General features: G+C 40.6%; 1 protein-coding gene across 3 annotated transcripts in view; it reads right to left on the reverse strand.

Annotated features, from left to right (window-relative positions):
• Positions 1 to 23,393, reverse strand: part of Kcnq5 (potassium voltage-gated channel subfamily Q member 5) — a 529,997-nt gene that overhangs the window by 130,421 nt on the left and 376,183 nt on the right. For all 3 annotated transcript variants that reach the window (XM_026785580.1, XM_026785581.1, XM_013351081.2), the window contains exon 4: positions 333 to 459. In XM_026785580.1, coding sequence (XP_026641381.1) covers positions 333 to 459 — 127 coding nt within the window. The remainder of the gene's footprint in view (positions 1 to 332; positions 460 to 23,393) is intronic.

Here is a 23,393-nt window from a genome sequence, read left to right on the forward strand (position 1 = left end):
GAATCATATTTCAGAGTGTAGAACTCAGGATCACACTTAAAGTTTTCAGAGCATAAGCCACGCTGTGGTCTTCAGATATGCTAGAGTGCTACTAAAAATAATACATGGATGCATGTTGGTGTGATTTGAATACAACCTTGTAGTATATTATAGAGCTAATTAACGCACGTGCACATACACACAGAGACAGAGAGAGAGAAAGAGAGAGAGAGAGAGAGCCAGCCCACAGTCAATAATTCCTGGACGTTGCCTTCTAGTATCAACTGAATGTGGTAAAGCTAGAGAGAGAAGAAAACGTTTAGTACCATCAATCCCGAGACTCTGATACTCACCTATTACACAGAAAGGCTTTCGAGCGAACCGTAGTCTTCCTTGCCATCCTCTATAACGACAACAGCAGCCTGCAGACCAGATTCGAATGATGAACTCCAAGCCAAAGACAACGATCATCACGAACTCCTAGAATAACAGAACAGATGTCAGAGAGAAGCATTACAGAGTAACCCACTCTAAGAACTTGGGTGAATATTTCTGCACCTTAAGGTACTGGGCTTGGGACATCTGGCTGATGGCTAAAGAGCTTTCTTCTCTACAAAACTAGCCTGAAGACTACCAAAGCCTCCTATTTTCTGGTCTCCTATCATGGGATACACGCCTTCTCAGGTCTTTAATACTGTAAAGGTGTCAGTTTTAATAGAAAACACAAAGGTCGAATAGTAATGTTTCCTCACCTGGGATGTATAGCATCGTTGGCTTTAATTGCTTAATAACATGAAAATAGAGACTCTTGAAATACAATGGAAGTGTATAGACACTGAGCTTCATTGTGCTGCAAGGAGCAACATAATCCCTAAGTTTGCAAGTTCCTCCCAGAGAATAAATAACTTTTAGGAGTATTCACCCTTTGGTTACAGTATTAGAATCTTATTTTTTTTTCAGTGTTAGAGTTTTCAAACACAGGCGGTTTCAGATGGATAACTATCTGTGTGACACATATGTCCGCTGTCAAAAGGGAGACCCAGAATCCTCTAGCTGTGAACCGTGTTAATTATCGTACTGCCCTTTGGCAATAGCTGCCTGAACAACAGCACCTGCACCAGCAAAACGGCTTGGAGATTATTTAGGAAAAGCTGTGAGTTAACCCCGGGGAAAGGCCAAATACAGTGGCTCTTAAACGGCCAGTCCCAGAGGAGGTTTGTCAGAGAAAATAATTCTGGATAAGTCTAGCAAAGTCACTTGGTACTATAGAGGCAGATCCTGAGTTTATTAAAATTGGTTTGTTTTTAAAGCTCCCTTTGCTGTTTGACAACAAGGACTGTCATTATTTATAGTACAGATGATATATATTAAGCAAGGTTATGATAATGGATGGATTATAAAACTGATACACGGTTGATATTAAAGTGACCTCACATCACAGAAATGTAGATTGTAGAAATATCAAAGTTGCAACTTGTTTTCCATGAAGGTAAATTTGTTATCAAACTCTTGAAAACGACATGTTTGTACATACTTCATGCCAACATGTCTTTGGTTTATGTGATGACAGGCTATGCATTTGAAATGTCCCCCAGAGGCACACTGTCCTATCCTCCTGCGACTCTGTACGCTGTACTGAAGCACACACAAACACTTCTCATGATGAGAGATAAATCCCCTATAGCATCGTGACTCACGATTACATAAGAGTGCTTCTTGGATCAATATCTGCAAATAATTTATGCACAGATGACCAAATCTTTGGTCAATATAGCAATGGCGGGAATCCGAGGGTTTTATTTAGTTTTGGCTTGTTGTTGGCTTTGAAAGCTTGTGTGTAGAATCTGTTCATTTATTAAGGTGTCAAAATGTTACATCATCTGGTTTGAAGAGCACATTTTCCACCTTCTATCAGCCATGCTTAAGTATAAAACACCCTTGATCTGAGCTTGCGCACAACCCAAGTTCATTAGCAGCCTCCCTGCCCCTCCCCCCACTATTCTTTCCCTGGACCTCTACTTCTTTTAGGAAGGTTAGTACTCCAGGTGTGAGAATTCATATGGTGGAGAACCTTCTTCCCACAAATCCTGATGTGTGGCCTCATTACATAGACATCACCATGAGATGATGCTTCTGTCTCATGTAAGCAGACAAACTGAGGGGCTGGTCCCTGTTCAGATGGTGTCACTAAAAGGCAGGGAATGTGCGAAGCGCCAACACCTCCTGCGACTGTTTGGGCAGACCTGACTTTCTGAAACACTAGGTAAACTCATAACGGAGTCCCAGCTAACTGGAGACCCTCTAATTTGGCACCAAAGCCCAGGGTGTTGCCTGCTTCCTGCCCCTTTGTCTGCAGACATAGTGCCTGGACGTACTGCCCTCCCCTCACACTACCACATAATGCCCGTTGCGTGCCATTCGGATTCATTGCCTAGTAACTTAATATAACCATAGCTGATTAGATAACGTGCATGTACACCAGGGAGCATACACGTTAAACAAGATCTGCACCTAAATGCCGGTCTCTAGAGTCTGCTTTCCGGGAACTCATCATGAGTCACTCCTTGCCCACTTCCTGGAAATTCATCTCTCTCCCTCCTCCCCCACTGAGCCACAGGTGAGAGTGAGATACCCCCACAGATAACACCAGTAAGTATGTGGGATTGTTCTTAAGAAGAGGATGTTAAAAACCATTGGTCTACTTCTATGCTGCAGTGAGGCAAGATAAATTATGTCTACAAATTCTTTATTTAATGCCCATTATTCAGGAATATGGATGGATGCTTTCTGGTTTTGTTTTGTTTTAAAACGAGATTAGGGAGAAGTGTCAACAATGCTTTCTTTGCGAAACAAAAACTTCTAGAATTGCACAGAAAACCCTCAGTTATTTTGGGGGCATCACTGTCCCCTTCTCTTAGAAGTCCTAGAACAGAAGTAGTGGAGAGAAAGTCAGCAAGTCTAAAGACTATCCGAATAACAAAGAAATGGGATCTGGATAGAGATTTGCGTCCTCCACAACCACAACAGAATATGCATCTTTATGTTACAAACTTCTTGATTTGATTCTTTTCTTCATTAAAATAATTCAAGATAGAACACACTCTAGGCTATCAATGAAATCATGTGGACTGTGTTGTCAACTTATAAGGGAGTTCAATTATAAATCAATAGTAAAAAGACAAACATATCTCTAAACATGTGGAAAATTGAAAAATATACTTTTATGCCTTTTATTAGTCAAAGAAAACCTCAGTGAAAATTATAAAATATAAATAACTGAAAAATAATGAAAATAGAACCTACCAAAATGTACAGGTGCAACCACCACAGTGAGGAGGAGCACATTTATATCACGAAATCCTCACATTTAAAATAAAGGTCTCAGACTAATAATCCAGGACCACAGCTGAAAAACTGAAGATAGAAGAATAAAGCTGGTCCAAAGAAACCAGAAAAGTGAAATAACAAGCATAAGAGAAGAAGAGTGTTTCCTTTACCGCACAACCTCTCCAGCAGAAGTTGTCATCAGTGTTTTTGATCGTGGCCATTCTTACAATTTGTGCTGGAGAAGGTGTGGAGTAAAGGGAACACTTCTGCATTGCTGGTGAGAGTGCATGCTGGTACAGCCCCTTTGGATAGCAGTGTGGCGATTTCTCAGAAAATTAGGAAACAATTTTCCTCAAGACCCAGCAATACCACTTTTGGGTATATAGCCAAAGGATGCTCAATCATACTACAAGGACATGTGCTCAGGTATGTTCATAGCAGCATTGTTAGTCATAGCCAGAACCTGGAAACAATCTAAATGCCTCTCAACTAAAGAACGAATACGGGAAATGTGATACATTTATACAGTGGAATATTTCACAGCAGAAAAAAATAACGACATCTTGAAATTTTCAGGCAAATGGACAGAACTAGAAAACATCATTTTGAGTGAGGTAACCCAGATCCAGAAAGACAATTATCACATGTACTTACTCATAGTGGTTTTTAAACATAAAGCAAAGAAAACCAGCCTACAGATCACAATCCCAGAGAACCTAGACAACAATGAGGACCCTAAGAGAAACATACATGAATCTAATCTACATGGGAAGTAGAAAAATACAAGATCTCCTGAGTAAATTGTGAACATGGTGACCATGGGAGAGGGTTGAAGGGAAGGGGAGAGAAAGGGAGGGCAGCGAGAAAATTGTATAGCTCAATAAAACCAGTTTTAAAAAAAGGGGAAAATAAGAGAAGAAGAAAGTAATGCAATAGTAAGGAAACAGAAAATCTAGGAAACAAAAAACTGCTTCTATGAAAACAATCAATAAAATTGGCAAATCTTTTGTAAACTGATAGAAATCACCAATCTCAAGAATTGATAGACATGGTGGCTGTGAAAAATCAGTAAGGAGTCTTCATGGGTGTAGCTTCTGTGAGCACCAGAAGACAGAACCTTCCCGCAAACCCCTGCTCTTTTGGGTCTTACAACCTTTCCACGCCTTCTTATGCAGCAACGTTCCCTAGGTCCTAGGTGCAGGAACGTTTTGCAGATGTATCCATTGCGATTGGGCCCCACAGCTCTGCATTTTGATCAGCTATCGTGTTCTGTACTGGGCTTCATCTGTTCTAAAGGGAAGTTTTCTATGTAAGTTTGGTAAAGTGGTGGTTATAAGTTCTCTTCCCTGATTCCCGACTGCACTACCACTGAGTAGTTGGCTAGGTTTCTAGTACCAGGCATGATTTCCTTCTTGTTGAGGGTGTCCTAAATCCAATTAGAGAGCTGTTGGTTCCTGCCAAAGTATGTGTGCCACTACGGCATTCTTAGGGTTCTTGTGCCAAATTAATCACCGTGTGGTTCATAATTCCAGAAAGTCTTACTAATCTGATTGCCTAACCATGAACTGAACAAGGATAGGGAAAAGCCTCAACCCTATGCCAAGAACTAAAGAATGCTAAGGGTGGGAAAATTGTCTTTCCTAAGGAAGAACATACAAAGGGTCAGCCCTGAAAACAGACACAGAGGTAACACATAGACTGAGCAGGTTATATTTGGGAATAAATACGCACGTACATATAGGAATGCACAACACAAAAAACAAGGAACGAGCAAGTAAGGGAAGGTTTGGAGAGGAAAAAGGAGGGCGAAAATGATGTGATTATATTATAATTTCTTTCTCTTTAATATTTGTTTATTTGTTTGTTTGTTTATTTATTTATTTATTTATTTATTTTGGTTTTCTTGAGACAGGGTTTCTCTGTAGTTTTGGAGCCTGTCCGGACACTTGTTTTGTATACCAGGCTAGGCTTGAATCTGCCTCTGCCTTCTGAGTGCTGGGATTAAAGCTATGCACTACCATTTCCCGGTTATAATTTCAAAAAGAAAGGAAGCAGTTAAAAACCTGATAAAGAAATGCTAGGAATGATGATGTACAGATAAATTTCACAATATAGAAAATTGGACAAACGCCATGAAAATAAAACAAATAAAAATTTTAATAGTTTTATAATCTATAAAAATTTAAATCCATAATTTAAAAGATTCTGTAAAAGCTGTGTTTAGGCTAAACAGTTTTAATACTGAAATCAGACAATAGGTAGAGAAAAATAATGCTGGTTCCACAACACTTTTTCTAGAAGAAAGAAAATAAAGAAAAATTTAATTTTTCCTATCTAGCTTCACAATTTCTTTCAGGAAATGAGAAACCTTCCTAATTCTTCCCCTCTCCCCCATTGACACAAGTTCTTGGTGGGTAAACCATGCTGGCTTGGAGCACACTGTATAGCTCAGGCTGGCTTTAACTTGTGACACCCACTGTTCTACCCCCCTAGTGCTGGACCAGAGGCATATGTCAACAGATGCCTTACACCCAATTCACTTGTTAAGGAAATTCAATGCTAGCTTGAATTCCTGAACTAAAGCCATTCTCTTGCCATACCTTCCTGGTGAGCTGAGACAACAGGCATGCAAACTATTGCATGGTTAATGTTAATAGAACAATAAACTAGGGGCTGGAGAGATGGCTCAGTGGTTAAGAGCACATACTGTTCTTCCTGAGGACCAGAGTTCAATTCCCAGCACCCACATCAGGTGGTTTACAGCATCTGTAATGCCAGCTCCAGGGAGATCTCACACCTCTAGTCTCTGTGGACACTTGCATTCATGTGTACATATCACACACACACACACACACACACACACACACACACTTCACACACTTCAAATAATAAAAATCTTAAAAAAGAAAAATAAACTAAAACTAAAAACAAATGTCTCTCATAAACTTAGATGTGAAAAACTTCAATAAAATATTAGCAAACAAAAACCCATTGGTATATACATAATATACCAAGTACAATTTATTTGAGGCATGTAAGATTTGTTCAGTGTTTGAAACAAACCCATCCAATGCATTCCATCAACAAACTAAAAAACGTAAAATTTTACATAAATATATCAATCAGTTCAGGAAGAACCACTGTCGTCTCTTCCTTTATAAAACATACAACAGCTGAGAAAGAGTGTGATTAATATCAGCAAGCTGATAAATATCATCTATAACCCCCCTTGCAGTTAACATATTTAATGTTAAAAAATGAATGGCATTTTCAAAAATCAAGATAGAGGCAAGATGTCTATGTTCTTCCTTCTAATTAAATATTTTACTGTAAGTTGTAATGATTGGAATGAAACAAATTAAGTCAGTAAAAGGTCCAGTTTAGAGAGTCGAACAGGAATGTTCTGTGTAATCTGAGGACATTATTGTCCATAGCATGCCAAGGAGTCTACAGTCTATGGTAAGTTTAGTATAGAAAGGTCAATACATAAAATGTCAATCATATTGCACAAAATCCCGGCATATGCAATGAGCATGTTGCAGCCCAAATTCACAATATGGCAATATTTGCAATCATTTCAAATAAAAATACTGTTTAGCCGTGCATTTAGCAGAACATGTGCAGCTTTGTATGTAGCACAGATTACAAATTATTAAAGAAAGAAACAAGAGAAGATTCCAATATGCAGGTAGAAGGACCAGATTTAGGAACCAGTGCAGTTAATATAAAAGCATCCTGTCAAAACCTTAGAAAAGCTTCCTGGGGATTCACACTTCTTCCCAACTGTGCATGGAAATTTACAGGCCTTTGAAATCTTAAGCCAGTCTGGTAAAGATGAAAGGAATGACTTTACACAATATTAAAGTCTATTATATGGCTCCAGGCACCGTGATTGTGCGGTATTTGCAGGACAGACATACAGAACAGTGGGTGAGATAAGAGATCTTAGAAATAGAACCATGCACATATGCTCTACTGAATTTTGTCAAGGGAACAGAGACAATTCAATCTTCCAACTCCACATCAACAGACAGAAAGGAAAGAATGGAAGGAGGCAAGGTCATAAATAAGTAAGTAAGTAAATAAACAAATAAATAAATAAGATGAGGATGGCAGGAGTAAGCAGGAATAGGTGACAAAAGGAAAAGAGAGAAGGGAAGGAAGCATGATGACTCCTAACTGTACAACTCATAGTTTACACTAAACTTGGGTATGAAGTATCAACCCATCTTTAATCCCAGTACTTAGGAGTCAGAAGCAGGCAGATCTCTGCTAGTTCAAGACCAGCCTGATCTACCAAGGGAATTCCAGGCCACTCAGAGCTATGTAGAGAGACCTTGTCTCAAAAGAAGGGCATAATTACGAAAACTATGAAACTTTCAGTGAAAACCACACATAAGAGCTGCACAAGCTCAAGGTAGATAATACCCCCACCTGACTAAAGGAGGGGAGAGAACACAATTTCCTACCCTAGCAATTGATAGCTGCTGAGAGAGGAATGCTCATGCTCAGGAATGCCTGGTCCAAACTCCAGCCTAACTCCAGGGTTTATATTGCTTATCCCTGTGTGTGTTTGTTTTTCTTGTTTGATGGAGGAGGGTCATCGGCCTATGTGTTACTCTCATTGGTTAATTAATAAAGAAAACTGCTTGGCCTGATAGGTCAGAACATAGGAAGGTGGGGAAGAAAGAACAGAATGCTGGGAAGAAGGCAATGAGGCAGATGCCATGGAGTCAGCTGCCAGGTCAGACATGCTGAATCTTTCCTGGTAAGCCACCACCTTGTGGTGCTACACAGATTATTAGAAATGGGTTAATCAAGATGTGAGAGTTATCCAATAAGAGGCTAGAATTAAAGGGCCAAACAGTGTTTAAATGAATATAGTTTGTGTGTTGTTATTTGGGTGTAAAACTAGCCATGCTTGAGCCGGGTAGGATGAAAAGCAGGCCTGCTCACCTCTTCACTACACTTGTTTTTCTGCTGTTGCTAATTTTTATTTTTGCTTGTTTCTTTGTTTTTAAGAGAGAAACACCATGAAGCTGGGTGCACAAGGAGGTGGGGAAGGACCTGGGAGAAGCTGGGGAAGCTGACAGAAAATGCATTGCATGAACATCTGAATAATAAATAAACTACTTTAAATGGTATGATAGAAATTTTTATACGTTTTAGCTAAGAAAAGTGTCATTAGACTTGACACTAAAAACACAAATATAATAAGAAAATTTGCACTCTGTTAAAATTAAAAACTTTTGCTTGGAGAAAGCCTAGGTCAAAAAAGTGAAAAAGTAAATTACAGGTTAGAGGAAAATATTTACAAGCCATGGATTTGATGAGAAGCCAGAATCTAGAAGACATAAAAAAACCATGATAAATCAATAATATAAAGTCAAAAGTTCAATTAAAAGGTTGGCAAAGGACATTATTATTAATATACCTTAATGTATATTATTTATTAAGAATATATATACTGAAAAGGAGTAACAGATGACAAGAACATACTTGAAATGGTATTTGTCATCATTAGTCATCAGGGAAATGTAAATTAAAACCTCAATGAGAAATCACTCCACTCAGAATTGTTAAAATAAGAAGCCTCCACATTAGGGAAATGATCAGAACTGAGACTGTTTCCTTAAGTCCACAAGCCTCTACTTGTGATACCCGCAAGCAACGTAAAGCTTGAGAAACCTGAAAATGACCCATGGATCTAGCAATTACTGTTACCTTAGTTGTGACATTGTATGATAATTTTACCAAGTGCTAACCTTTGGGGAAATTGGGCAAAGCAGACATAGGATATATCTACTGCTCCTTACTCCTACATGAGACGATACAGTCATTTTGCTGAAAGTTTCAATGAAAAAAGTCACTCTTAGTGATTCAACTACAGGGTAGACTCATGAGAAGGAATGGTTCTTCATGGCAAGTTGCCTAGGATTCAGCTTCTCTATTTTCCAGGTCAAAATGCACTCTCTAGGTCACCCTTTATGTAGGGTCTTCATACATTATACCAGATAATAAGGTAGTCTGTCTACATAAAATCAAATGAGTTAAAAGTCTGCTCAGTTGGAATGATCCAAGTGACTTCAAATGTTCACACAGGATGATTAAAGTTAGAGGCAAAACTTTTAGCTGCTGTGAGACAGGTCCTCCTGTCCTCCTGTCCAATCTTAGGTTAAATCAGTTTTCACTTGGTTGAGCTAAATTGTCTACCACTTAGTTAAATGACTGTATGTAGATTTTGTGATAATATTCAAAGTACTTGATCTCCTTGAGGAATAGTTACAGTAAAATTGATGTTGCTAATGTTAGATCTATTATTTTTTTACTGAAGCCCCTAGCAGCTTGGCTTTGAGAACCTTCTATAAAGCCAAGGGCAATGATACATATTTTCATCATCTCTTTTGAAGGAGTTGTCCAATTTCACCATTATTCATCACATAATTTTGATAAACCTAGGACAACTTTCTTATTTTCCTTAAATAGGAAAAGACCAGTTAGAAGCTGCAGTGGATAAAGGTACTTGCTACCAAGCTTGACACCTTGAGTTCAAACACTAGGTGGAAGGAGAGAAATGAATCTTGAGAGTTCTCATGTGATTTCCGTGCACAGATCCACAGGTCACCCACTCATCTACCCATTCCCATACAAATAACCAACCAGTTAACTTATTTTAAAAAATAATAAGAAAACGTATATAAAAAAATCAAGGAACCTAGGAGGCTGTGATACAGATAGTCCTGAATTTGGTAAGCCTCCTTCCCAGATAATAAGGTAATCTGTCTCCATAAAATCTTTTCATTGAGAGAGATGACTTTGCTGTGTATTGCTTGATAGTCACAGTCTATTCTTGATGCTAGTTTGTTTATAGGTTACTCTTAAAACACGTTTAGGTGAAGAGTGACTTATCTATTTTTGGTACAAATTCAGGATTCCTAAAGGCACATGTATTAGCTGTTTTCTCATTAGCTAACAGCATTGCTAATTAGAACAGTGACCTATTTCTAATTTCCAAGCTGTCTGCTATGACTATTAGTTACTTGTGTCTTGTTTCCTGCCATCAAATGGTATTTCTTTGTTTGCGAAGATGAACCGCCAGCATTCCAAACCTCCTGACATTTACACCAGTTCTTAAGAAGCTGTGCCTAATTAAACATGCAAAATGGAACTCTTGCTTTGTATTCAGAGTATTGCCCTCATCAATTCTCAATTCTCAGCCATTTCCACGCAGTTCTTTGTGTGTGCGTATATTTACAGCAGCACAGAGCTAGGGGGCCAGCGTGTCTCCTCACATAATCCCTGCAGGAAGAGAATTGGGGACATAAATGGTAAGGAAAGGCACCAGTGAGAAGGATTGCTGGTCATAGTCACTAACATGGAAAATTCCACCAGAATAATACATATCATGAAGATCTAGAAATGACCCTTTGCTTAAATTGACATATAAAAATAAACAAACAAAAACTAATCACTTCGTGGAATGTTGCCTCTTTGGAGCTGAGGAAAAATATCATTGAAAGCATGCCTGTTAGGGCCTAGAGAGATGGCTCAGTAGTTTGAAGCACATGGTATTCTTCAGAGGACTTGGGTTCAATTCCCAGCACCCACGTGGAAGTTTACAACCACCTGTAGCTCCATTTAAAGGTTATCTGATTTCCTCCTTTGTCTTCTATAGACACTGCCCTCACACAGTACGTGGACACCCGAGCAAGTAAAACACCCTTACGCATAAAATAATTTAAAATAATTAAAAAGAAAACATGCCTACTGAATAGCATACAGATCACATCACATACTGTCATCAACCTAGTTTTCAAATGTCTCCTTACTTTGGAGACATGTGACTATCACATAAACTCTTAGTGTATTTGAGGAGATCTAGAGGGAGCTAATGTTTTACTAGATAGAACAATTCAATTCTAGATGGAAGACAAATGGGTGCTTTCAAATCAGGTCTGTGTGGTGGAGGAGGTGGCGGCGAGCAGACAACGGAACTTTCCGAAATTGCTTAGCCTGTGGGAGGTGGGGTGTGGATGAGGACAGAGCTGTGGGAGTGGGATGTGGACAGAGAAAGTAGAATGAGGTGTGAAGGGGCAGCAGCGCTTCCAGCCTTGGAATTCAAACTCCCCTGAGAGTTTTCAAACACATAACGGAGGCACCACGTTGACGGGAAGACACGGGAAGACACAGATGGGAAAGCTGTGTAAAAGCAGAAAACCGCGGTGTCTGTCAAGCTCCCCTCTTTTGGGTAATCCAGTCTTACATTTCTCTAAACATCTTTTAGCCTTTCAAGTTTGTCACTGTTTGAAGTGTGTCTCCCGTGGAAAGGAAGACATGTAATTGTGTCTGTAAGACAGATTTTTGCCTCAGGTTCTTCAGATGAGAATGGAAGAAAAGGAGACAGTTTATTCTCATGTTGAACAGGTTTTAGACACAGGTCTCAAATTTCTTGCATTTTGGAAGAAAGAGAATTTCAAGATGGCACTAAAGTAGTTCCTGAAGGCCAAACAGAAGGAGCCTCTATCTATTTTGTTCCCATTGAAGACCCATGCTTTGCTACTGGATGAAATAAACTCTGGGAACACTGAGTTGATATGCTGGTTGGCAGAACATGGAAATAGCAGACATAGGCCTTAGAGATCATGGCTTTCAAAGAGAAAAAGACTATGAAGTATTAGAGAGAGACAGGAATAACACTGTATGGCCTTTATCCCTGTCCCCAGGACTTATTGCAGAACTTCATTAAGTCAGCAGGAGAAGGAATCTTTATAAATTCCTGAGTCACCTGACCCTCTTTCTAGATCTCCTGAAAACAGAGCCATTTGAGTCAAACCCTATACACGCTTCCCTCATCTCTACTCATGGTTGAGGTTTTCCCTTCTAAGCAGGAAAGCGCATTTCATTACCTCAAATTCCATATGTGCCCTGTCACCCTAGCATGCGCTGCCGTCGGTAAGGAACTCGCTGTAAGCTCTATATCCTCTGGTAAATTTTAAAGGTAAGAAAACATACACTTCGCTCTGTTCACGCTACACGTGCACCTGGAGGCACAGAAGTTTTCAGAACTAGGCACTGGGAGACAGCCAACTGGACTCATGCTGCCAAACAGAATAGTCAAAGATCAAAGGTGACTCTGCAGGGAGAAAAGAGGCTAGGAGAAGCAGCTCAAGGTGTAAAGTGCTTGGTGAGCAGCAGTGAGGATTTGAGGATGGAGTCCCAGCAGCATATAAAAGGCGGGGGGGGGCAGGGGAGAGGGCAGCAGCCGATCTGCAACCTCATTGCTGGGAGAGGGCAGAGATGGGCAGATTGCAAATGCTCATGGCAAGTCAGTCTAGTGGAAACGGTGTTCTAGTCCTGGGTTCAGAGAGAGACGATCTCAAAAATGAAGAGGGATTTGATGAAGACTTCGCATTTAGGACTGGATGTTCCGAAATCTTCCATTCTCTGCATATTTTCTGGCTGTACATCTCTGTGTTAGTTTTCATACATTGTAAGAGAAAGTTTCTCTGCCAGTGGTTGAGAGACACACGCCACTATGGGTACAGGAGAATGTCATTCCAAGAGTCATTTTATTGCTCTGTTCTTTTAACAGAACAATACTATTTGGTTTTGCCCTATGTCCAAGGCCTATCCAGCCTCAGGGTCTTGGTCACCTGAGCAATGCCAGGCATGGGTTCCATCACGCAGAGTGGGCCTTAAGTCCATTCAGAGAGTGGCTGGTTATTCCCACATTTGTCCTGCTGTTGTCACAGCACATCATGCAAGAGGTCACCATGGTAGATTTTAGGTTTTGTAGATGGTCTGGTCGCTACCTTTCTCCTTTGGTAACATAAGGAGTCCCATGACCACTAGTCAATGGGGTGAAGGCTCTAGTTAGGCACCACTTTGGTTTTCCTGTGTTCATTGAAATATGTAATTAAACCTCTCCCAGCCAGGATCAGGCAGCTGTGCAGAAGAGGCAGAAAGACTAAGGGCCAGAGAGGATGGATGGTTCCAAGGAAACAATCGGTGTCTTCCACACACAACAGGCTGATAAGACACATGAACTCATAGAAGACGTGGCAGCCTCCACAGGGCCTGCCCAGGTTCAAGCAAGAGAGGGTCCCAGCACTGAGAGGGACAAGAAGATATAGGCTCCCAACCCTAACCAAGATGTTGTCTCCAAACGATACCTGCTTGGAAAGGAAAAATGAGTTTTCTCTAATGGGGTCTCATTGGGCATATTTTACTATTGGGTATATGAACTCAATGGCATTTTTGTAGACTTCTCTTATAGTGCTTTGTTTGGGCATTTTTGTCTTGCTGAACTTTAGCTTATATATTATAGTTTCCCATTTTGTGTTTTAATGGGCTTTCTTTGTGTATGTTTCTTGTGTGTTTTCTTTCTTTTTTGTATATGCTGTTTGTTTGCTTGTGTGTTGAGAGAGAGAGAGAGAGAGAGAGAGAGAGAAAGAGAGAGAGAGCGCATAGACAGAGTTGGAGGACTGGGGGAGAGAAAAGTATGATCAGAATATAATGTATGGCAGAAAAAAGAACTACATCTTGAATTTTGCAGGCAAATGGATGGAGCTAGAAAACATCATTTTGAGTGAGGTAACCCAGACTCAGAAAGACAATTATCACATGTACTCATAATGTTTTTTAAACATAAAGCAAAGAAAACCAGCCTACAAATCACAATCCCAGAGAACCTAGACAACAATGAGGACACTAAGAGAGACTTACATAGATCTAATCTACATGGGAAGTAGGAAAAGACAAGATCTCCTGAGTATATTTGGAGCATGGGGACCTTTGTAGAGGGTTGAAGGAGAGGGGAGAGGCAGGGAAGGGACCAGAGAAAAATGTCTAGCTCAATAAAAATCAATAAAAAAGAATATAATGTATGAAAAAATTTCAGTAAAAACAAGGCAAAGAAAGACAAAAGAAGGCATCTGATCTTGACCTTTGACTCCAAAATATGCATGCATAAGTGAGTATACCTGTACACACAGGTGAACACAAACACATAAAACACATATAACACACACAATACATACAAAATTTTAAAGTAGTTTAAAAAGAGAATCCATATCCACAGAGCTTCTAGAAATCAAACATACCCACAAATAGAAAGTACATATTAGCTTCCAGTGTAATCTTCGGTAGACATAAGAAAAGCTAACTATTCTCAAAGTACATACATCAATGTCACAGTCACAATATCCCATTAATAACATTTTCTAAAGTGAGGGAACATTTGAAGTTTTCTATCATTTTGAACATCTAGATGACAAAGAAGTGTTCAATGGATATGCATTTACTTTCATAGCTTAAATTCTATTATCTATGTAACTATTCATACTCTACCCTTTATGAAATCTGTCATGGTTCTGAGATATTTACTTATATTTCTAATTGTTTCAAGTCATCCATCAACATCATTCAAAACCAGTCAAGCTATAAATCACGTAGACTCTTGAGCTGAGTGGGAGGAAGGCTCTGACTGCAGGCCCTCCTGAGCGCATTCAACGTTTTCTCCAGTCTGTTGGCCATTGGAGCCACCCCACACCAGATGGAGAGTAAAAGTCCTTTGTACCCGCTGCCTTAAGAAAAATGGAGATGATGATTAAAACTGAGAATGCCACCTTTTAGTGTCTCTAAACATGACGTCCCAAATGACAAATATTTCTCAGCATAGTGCCCCTTTTCTTTCCGTCACCATCAACTTCTTTCCTTTCCTTCCCATGAAGTCACTCTCTGACCACCGTGTGTTTCTCTAGTTCCTCCTCGAAGAGAAAGTGCCTTCTCTTGCTAGGCCTAGCCTTCATCTTACTCAGAGATGGCTTCTTCTGCATAGAAATGATCGCTCTTCTTTGTCCATGAGAGTGTTTCGAACCATATTAGCATCAAATCTCGCATCACCACCGTCTCTTTATTAATGCGCCACCGCCTACTCCAACTGATTACACACACCTGCCAAGCCACTCCTGATGGGTGACATCCTCCCTCCGTAGGATGAATTGCTATCATTTGGGCTGATTTGGAAAATCACTCAGTGGAGGAGGCAACTGATATGTGGCAGTAACTCGAAACGGTTCTGCTCTGTTGCCCCTTTCTTTGGTTGGAGATTTATTCCTACCTGGCAACAGGCTGCTTGTTTTGAAATTCACAGTAGTCGTATACACGAGAAGACAGATCTACAATGCTAACCAATAAAGCCTCCTGGATACAATTAATGATCCGAGTCATGGAAAAAGAGGCTTATCTGCTTGTGGCTTCTGTGGGAGCTTAACAAGAAGTGGGTTCTGGACGAAACTAATAGTCTGTTTAAATGTAAAATCTGCCCCATAAAAGAATGCACTAGCGAGCAAAAGCACACTTCCTCCCATTCCCTAGGCGGCACGGGATGCCTGAATAGATGCAAAGCGATACAGCAGTGTCAGGTTGACCTTTTGTAAAATCTACACAAAAGGAATCTTGGAGCAAGGTGGATTGGAAATAAATTTACCATCTGATTGAAGTGAATGTGGCAGTGGGGAATGTGGCTGGGGCTGGGAGCATTGTTCTGGAAGGAAAAAGCAAAGGGACCTACGGGGCTGCATTGTCCTCTTGAAGCAAAGAGGATCCTGGGAAATGTCCATGGTTGAAAAGGAAGCAGGTTCTCTCACCTCTCCCTTGCTTGCATCCCAGTTTACGTCCTTGTTTACCACCCCAGACTTGTTCTGGAAGCTTCGGTGGAGGATACCGTATCTGGGCTACCTATGCGCAATCTGCCTGTGCAGCAGGGTCTATTGTAATCTCTCATTATGCCAGAAGCTCAAGACTCACTATGCAGGTGTGATGAAGAATATGTGCTTCCATGTTGTTTGACCCTCGCAACTCATCTCTTGAAAGATAGGGAATGGAACTTGGAATAAGCTGCATCCAAAGAAGAAAACTATCTGTTTAGTTAAAATAACTTCACAGATACAAGATTGGTATCTCATCATAAAGTATAAATGACTTTTGCTTTGAAAGTTCCCATTTTGATTTCTTTCTGTACTGTTTTTCCTTTTTAAATTTTTTTAAATTGATTTTTTTAGTGGGCTCTAAATTTTTCTCTGCTTCCCTCTCTGTCTCTCTCCTCTCCTTCTATCCTCTCCCAAAGTCCCCATGCTCACAATTTACTCAGGAGATCTTGTCTTTTTATACTTTCCATGTAGATTAGATCTATTTAGGTCTTTCTTAGAGTCCTCATTGTTGTCTAGGTTCTCTGGGATTATAGGCTGGTTTTCTTTGCTTTGTGTTTAAAAACCACTAATGAGTGAGTACATATGATAATGTTCTGGGTCTGGGTTATCTCACTCAAAATGATGTTTTCTAGTTCCATCCATTTGCCTGCAAATATAAAAATGTCATCATTTTTTTTCTGCTGTGTAGTACTCCATTGTGTAAAAGTACCACATTTTCCTTTCCCATTCTTTGGTCGAAGAGCATTTAGGTTGTTTCCAGGTTCTGTCCATGATAAACAAAGCTGCTATGAACATAGTTGAGCACATGTCCTTGTGGCACAGTTGAGCCTCCTTTGGATATATTCCCAAAAGTGGTATTGCTGGGTCTTTATGAAGGTTGTTTTCTAATTTTCTGAGAAATTGCCACACTGCTATCCAAAGGAGCTGTACCAGATTGCACTCTCACCAGCAATGCAGGAGTGTTCCCTTTATCCCGCAACCTCTCCAGCACAAATTGTCATCAGTGTTTTTTTTACCTTGGCCATTCTTATAGGTGTAAGATGAAATCTCAGAGTTGTTTTTACTTGCATTTCTCTGATGACTAAGATTGTTGAGCATTTCCTTAAGTGTCTTTCAGCCATTTTATATTCCTCTGTTGAGAGTTCTCTGTTTAGGTATGTACTCCATTTTTTTATTGGCTTATTTGTTCTTTCGATGATCAATTTTTTGAGTTCTTTGTATATTTTGGAGATCAGACCTCTGTCTAATGTGGAGGTTGGTGAAAATCTTTTCCCATTCTGTAGGATATTGTTTTGTCTTGATGACCATGTCCTTTGCTTTATAGAGTTTTTCAGAGAAACCCATCTTTTTAAAGTACACAGTTTCAATGCATGACTTCCATTCAGACCCTACTACTTCAGAATTTAGCTCCACTAGAGTTTGAAAAAAGCTTATATTTTGAACCATGAATAAAAAGCGGATTTGTCAGGCAAATTTAGAACAGATAGGAGAGGAAAGGGTGGGGGTTAGCATATTTAAAAGGAGCCACTTTCGGAGATCCTAATAGCACTTATTTGCATTTAAACAATTAATGGAATAATTACAACCAAGCCATCTTGTTAATTAGAGAAAACCCAGCAGGACGTTTATTTGGCAACAGTTTGTAGCAGAGGCTCCCTAAGTAGGGATGAGATGGAAGCGGGAAGAGGTAAGCCTCCTCCCCCATTCAAATTCCCCTTCCAACAAGCCTTAGTGCTTCCGAAGCACTGAGGCTATTTTTTTTTAAATAAATTACAGTTATTTGGGGGAAAAAAGCAAACTGTAAATAATATTTGTCTGTCCCATAGGTGGCTCCGAGCCTAGTAGAAGTACAACAAGCCAGAGGAGAAGGAAGAGTTTATTGGAAGCCTATAGGGCCTATGACATAAGGACTTTGAGAACTGTCTCTGGTAGCCCCACACAACCTGGTCCCTTCCTCTGAAGTTGCATGATCTCTTGTGTTCTTTTTCCTACCGCTATCAAAAGGTCTATAGAGACCTGTCCAAGTATATACACTTTCTTACCCCTTTCTCCTTGATAATAGATTCCTATACGTTGTAACCTGTAAGTTTCAAGAAGTCCAAGGACAGTGAAATGACTGCATTGAGCTAGTGTTTTTTTTTTTTTAACTTTAGTTCTTATTTTTATTGACACATATCTGTACAGTCCATAAGGTATATGATATTGAGATTCAGGCATATAGAGGGTGGTAATCCACTCAAGGTGATTAGCATATTCATAAAGGAGTTTCTAGACTTAAAGCCAGGCTTTGTCACACACCCCGCCCTAGAAACACGCACGACTGGCCGGCTCGCCCACCTCTGGGGCTCCCCCAAGGAGAAATGACACAGCCTGCTGCCAGGGTGTCTAAATGCTCCCTGGCCGCATAGGGTGGCAGCACTGGGCTGCCATCTAGGATGGGCAAGTGACAGAGGCAGAGCCCCGAGGGGCGGGGCGGCCGGCTGAGCTCTGGTGTCCCCTGGCCAGCGGTGCCTGCTGACCACACTCACCTGCAGGTGGGCGCCACCGGCAAAGCCGGCCTCGCCCCGCTCGACCACGTCAACTTGGGAATCCCAAACTCAGCGCCTCCGCCGCCGCGCCCCTGAAACACGACCACTCTCCGTGGGACGGAAGACTGGACTGAGGCTTCTGCCTTTGGAACTGCGAAAGGGCCATTACCCTGGCGACCAGGCAGGCCTTGTTTGTAACCTATCGCGTCACAGAACCAAGGGGTTCTAAGGAGGAGAGGCATGGCGGATGATTATGTGTTGGGGTGTGACCTGGGAGAAGATCCAAGAAGGCCGGGCAATGCCGAGAGGGTGGGTTTTCTGCAAACACCAGGTGTTTGCTGTGTAGTTTGGGAGTTCCGGTTTACCCTAATTTCTTACCTACTGCTGTTCGTGCTAGAGACTACGGGCCAGGCTTTTGAGAAGATTTGGACAAGTTCTAAACAGACTCATTTGGCTGATACTTGGATTTCTCAAGATGACATGTAGAACAAGGCGATGTGACCATACTGCTGTTATTCATTTAGTTGAACTCAGGGTTTAGGAACTGAGCGGCTTTCTCATTCATAAGCTACACACAATTTAACTTACACCCTTTCTAATCCCAAAGTACATACAATTTAACTGAAGCTCCTCTGCTTTTCAGTTTTGTTTGCTACAAAACAGATGAAACAAACAAACAAACAAACAAACACCCAACTCTTCTTAAGTGGAGATTGTCCCTGGAGTTGTCACAAGAGTTTAAATTAGGCTGATGCCAGTTCAATTATGCTAACATTTGCAGAGTGCTTAAACAATGCTCAACACACAGAAACTACATAATACTTAGTTAATAAGATAAATCTAAAAATTCATCTATTAAAACCTCTGTGAATGCTTTCTGTGGGGTAGGTTCTTTTCTAGACTTTGTGTATACATAACTAGAATGAAGAATCGCTGCTCAAGATGCCTCCAATGGAAGGAAGCAGGCAATAAATACTGGGAGCTAGAAGTTATAGAGAAGGAATATAAAGGAGAGAGGGCTGTGAAGAGATGGTGGGTTACCGCTTTCATCTGGGGATTCACAGCGGGTGTTTCCAAGCAGAGACGAAGCTGCCAAAGCAGCTCACTGACAAGAGGATGTTGGACGGGCTCAGCTGAGGGTGAACAAGGAAGAGGAGACTAGTCTAAAGGAAACCGCATGGAGGAGCAGGGTAGGTGGGAACGAGAAACAGCCTCCGTGGGCTCTTTTAGGTAACCGTACAAACTCCCACTTTTACTGAGGGGTACGACTAGTGGGTTCCCTGGTTCTTGGTCCTTATCTTGTTTTGATAAAGATGGGAGGCCTCTCCAAGAAGAATCAGGTGTTCATAGACGACCCAAATGAGCATAACCTGGAAGCTGGGACAGATTTCATCTGTATACTTCTTTGGAGCTGGAGAACAGGAACGAGAATCTAAGTGGAGAACAAGGCATTCCCCACACATTCTAAAACAAGAATCGTGGAAGTATAAATATATCATATCCTCATTTAAATGCTTTTCCATAATTGTCAGAACTGTCAGAATAGAACCCACTATTCTACTCACTGCCAAGTGCCCACCCACAGATCGTCGGTCTTGTTCTTCAACATGGTCATAAACAAATGATTTCCCCAAGAGTGGCTTTGATGAGATAAGAAGCAATGTTAGATTTGATACTGTTCGCATTAGCTTCTCTCTTGCTATGATAGGGTGAAAGTAACTTAGGTCAGGGGAGGGTTTATTTGGCTTACAGGTTATAGTCTGTCCTTGAGGGAAGGCAAGACAGTAACTCAAAACAGGAACTTGCAGGCAGGAACTGAGGCAGAGCCCACTACTTACTGGCTTGTTTTTTACGTACGACCCTGGATCGCTTGTTCAGGAGTAGCACCACCTACTGAGAGCTATCCTCTTTCATTTCAATTATTTTTTTTTTTTTTTTTTTTTTTTAAATTTATTTATTTATTGAGGATTTCTGCCTCCTCCATGCCACCACCTCCCATTTCCCTCCCCCTCCCCCAATCAAGTCCCTCTCCATGAGGACTACTGAGAACTCAAGAACAATGGCAATGGGTTTTTGATCCTACTGCACGTGCTGGCTTGGGGGGGGGGCTGGGCAGTTTGGATGCTCAACTTATTAAACCTGGATGGAGGTGGGCGGTCCTTGGACTTCCCACAGGGCAGGGAACCCAGATGGCTTTTCATTTCAATTATTAAGCAAGAAAATACCTCCACTGGCAAGCCCACAGGCCAATCTGATTGAGACAATTCTTCAAATGGGGGTTCCTCTTCCCAGGTGACTCTAGTTTGTGCCAAGTTGACAAAAGAGCCAACCAGCACAGATAGTGTTGATTACACTAAAGGAATGCAATGCCATAAACAGATTAAAAGATGAACATCTCACGCTGATGTTTATAATCTTTATTTCTAAGATGAACTTAAATAGAAATTTGGAAAATTTGAAAAATTAAAAAAAAATGCTTGAAGCCCTACAAACGTTGTGTTTCCTCCCCTGCCATTCTGATTCTCGACATCAACCTTGCTGTGACAGTTTTCATAACACTGCTAATTCATCTTTTACAAAGCTGGTTCAGAAGGTTTGAGAAAAGACACTTGGATAGTGAGGATCTGATTGTTTTCCACTTTGAATGGCAGCTAAAGCAAATTTTGGGAGGGGGAACTTCAGTTGTCTTCCAATGTCCTCTGACTTTGAGGATACTTTTAAGGAAGTAGCCATAAAGTGAGACTATTGACAAAGAGAAGTACAAAATAATTGCAACTCAATGATACATTTAAGCATGTTCAAGGTACAAAGAAAGGTGTATGACATATAAGTAATACTGTTATTTAAATCTTTGCTTGTTGAGAGGTGTTTCAAGCAGACTATGCCTTGGGAAAAAGTGCAGTGGGCTTGGATGTTGCACAGAGCATACTCAACACCCACAGACCAGAATCTGATTTACCCAGGATAATAAAGCTGTTTGCTTTGTTGATTCAAGTGAATCCAGGTGAATAACACCCTAGCTCATCTGAAATCCCAGGAGTGGCTTATCACTGCATGCTTAAAAGGAATGATCTTACCATTTGGAAGTTGGTAATTGACAGAATTCATAAAAATTCATGAATTCTGGTCTGACAAGAGTTAAACTATGTTAAAACAACATTCATCGTCTATTGCTGGATGGTACTGAGTCAAGAGAAAGTAACTCCCTCATCTCAGAGATTTGCTTCTTCTTGGAGGCTTTCTAGCACTGTTCTCCTTTGCCCTGATCTGAAATCCCAAACCTTGAATTTATTTTTATCTCTAGTGATCGTCCAACAAGATAGTAAGGGAAGTTCATAAGCACTGGGTGAAACAAAGCCTTCTATTTGTTTCTTTGATAACTTCTGTCATCCTGTCTCCAGGAGGCATTTCCTTGGGCTGGTGACTGCATGACTGCAGGGTGTCAGCAGCTCAGGCAGACAGGCTGATTTTTGCTAGTCCTCAACAGCTTTAGGTGAGTGGTTTTGAAGAGGGCAGGATGTTACCCAGTGAATATTTGAGGCTTGTTGGAAGAAAAATGGACTCTTGGGAAGGATTGGGATTGCTGCAAAGCCACTGATCCCACATGCGTTTGGTATTATTAAGATAAAAGTAACTCAGCCTTTTGGCTTCCATTTTCTGAATAATTCCATTCCTTAGTTCTGCAGGAAAATGGGCGGGCAGAGGTCCATGTAGCTTCCTGCAAAGTTGCATGACTTTGAATTCTAGACTTAGGTAAATCAACAGTCCTCACTGAGCCATTATACAAATTTTGCTTCTTCATACAGATGTTGCTTCATTGTACAAATGTTGCTTCTTTGGTCATGTAGGACTGAGATGATTGGATGAAGGCTATGTGCAAGCAAATATCTTAAAACGTTCAGATTCAGGACTAGCTAAAGAGTACACACAAAGTAAATAATATTCTAGGTTTAAGATGCAACGTCTCAAGATTAAATTTAATAGAAGAGGTTTTTGAAAATGAGTTTCGAACACGCCGAAGGCCTTGTGTTCTCAGTCTTAGCAGGTGGTAAGGTTTGACATTTTCGCATCCCATCTCGCATCCCAAATGCCCCCTCTTACTGGCTTCATCTCAGAGAGCTCTCCTGATTTTGCTCTTTCCTCGACATCTTCTCTGCCCTAGCTCAGATGCTCCAGACACAACCATCAGGCAATGCAACCGCCCTCATTTCTGTCCTCCATGGTCCTGCTCCCTTTCACTCTTCCTCCAGAGAGTAGGCAGAATCATTGCTCTCAAAATAAAATTTGATTCTCTTATGATACTTACTTAAAGGCCCCCTTTTGGTGTCTATCACTGCCAGAATAAACTTCAAACAACTTCTCTAAGGGGAATACATTTTCAGTCTCCTCCTTGAAGCCTAAAACTGCAGATTTCAACAAATCTTTTATATTCTGTTCTTTCCTATTCACAGCTCTATGTTAAAGATTAATTTACAAATTAAACATGATAATAATGAAAAATTACAATTAATAAGAAATTTTAAGAATGCCCGGTGATAAAATTTATGAAAACATGATTTTCTCTTTTACTCTCTTTTATAAAAAAAACCTAGCACATTATTTTATGTGACTGGCTGCTTTATCTTCATATATGTTTGTATTCCATGCAGAGGCCAGAAGAGAGCACTGAATCACCTGAAACTGGAGTTTCAGGAGGTGGTTAACTATCATGTGGGTGCTGGGAATCAAAAACCCAGTGTCTTTGGGAGATCAACCAGTATTCTCTACCCCACCTTCTCTTTTTAAAGTGCTTTGTACTGTACTGATTCTTCTTTCTATTTCAGTGATTGTTATGATACAGAGGCTA

The sequence above is a fragment of the Microtus ochrogaster genome, linkage group LG2 (assembly GCF_000317375.1).
Source record: "Microtus ochrogaster isolate Prairie Vole_2 linkage group LG2, MicOch1.0, whole genome shotgun sequence".
NCBI classification, from domain to species: Eukaryota; Metazoa; Chordata; class Mammalia; order Rodentia; family Cricetidae; genus Microtus; species Microtus ochrogaster.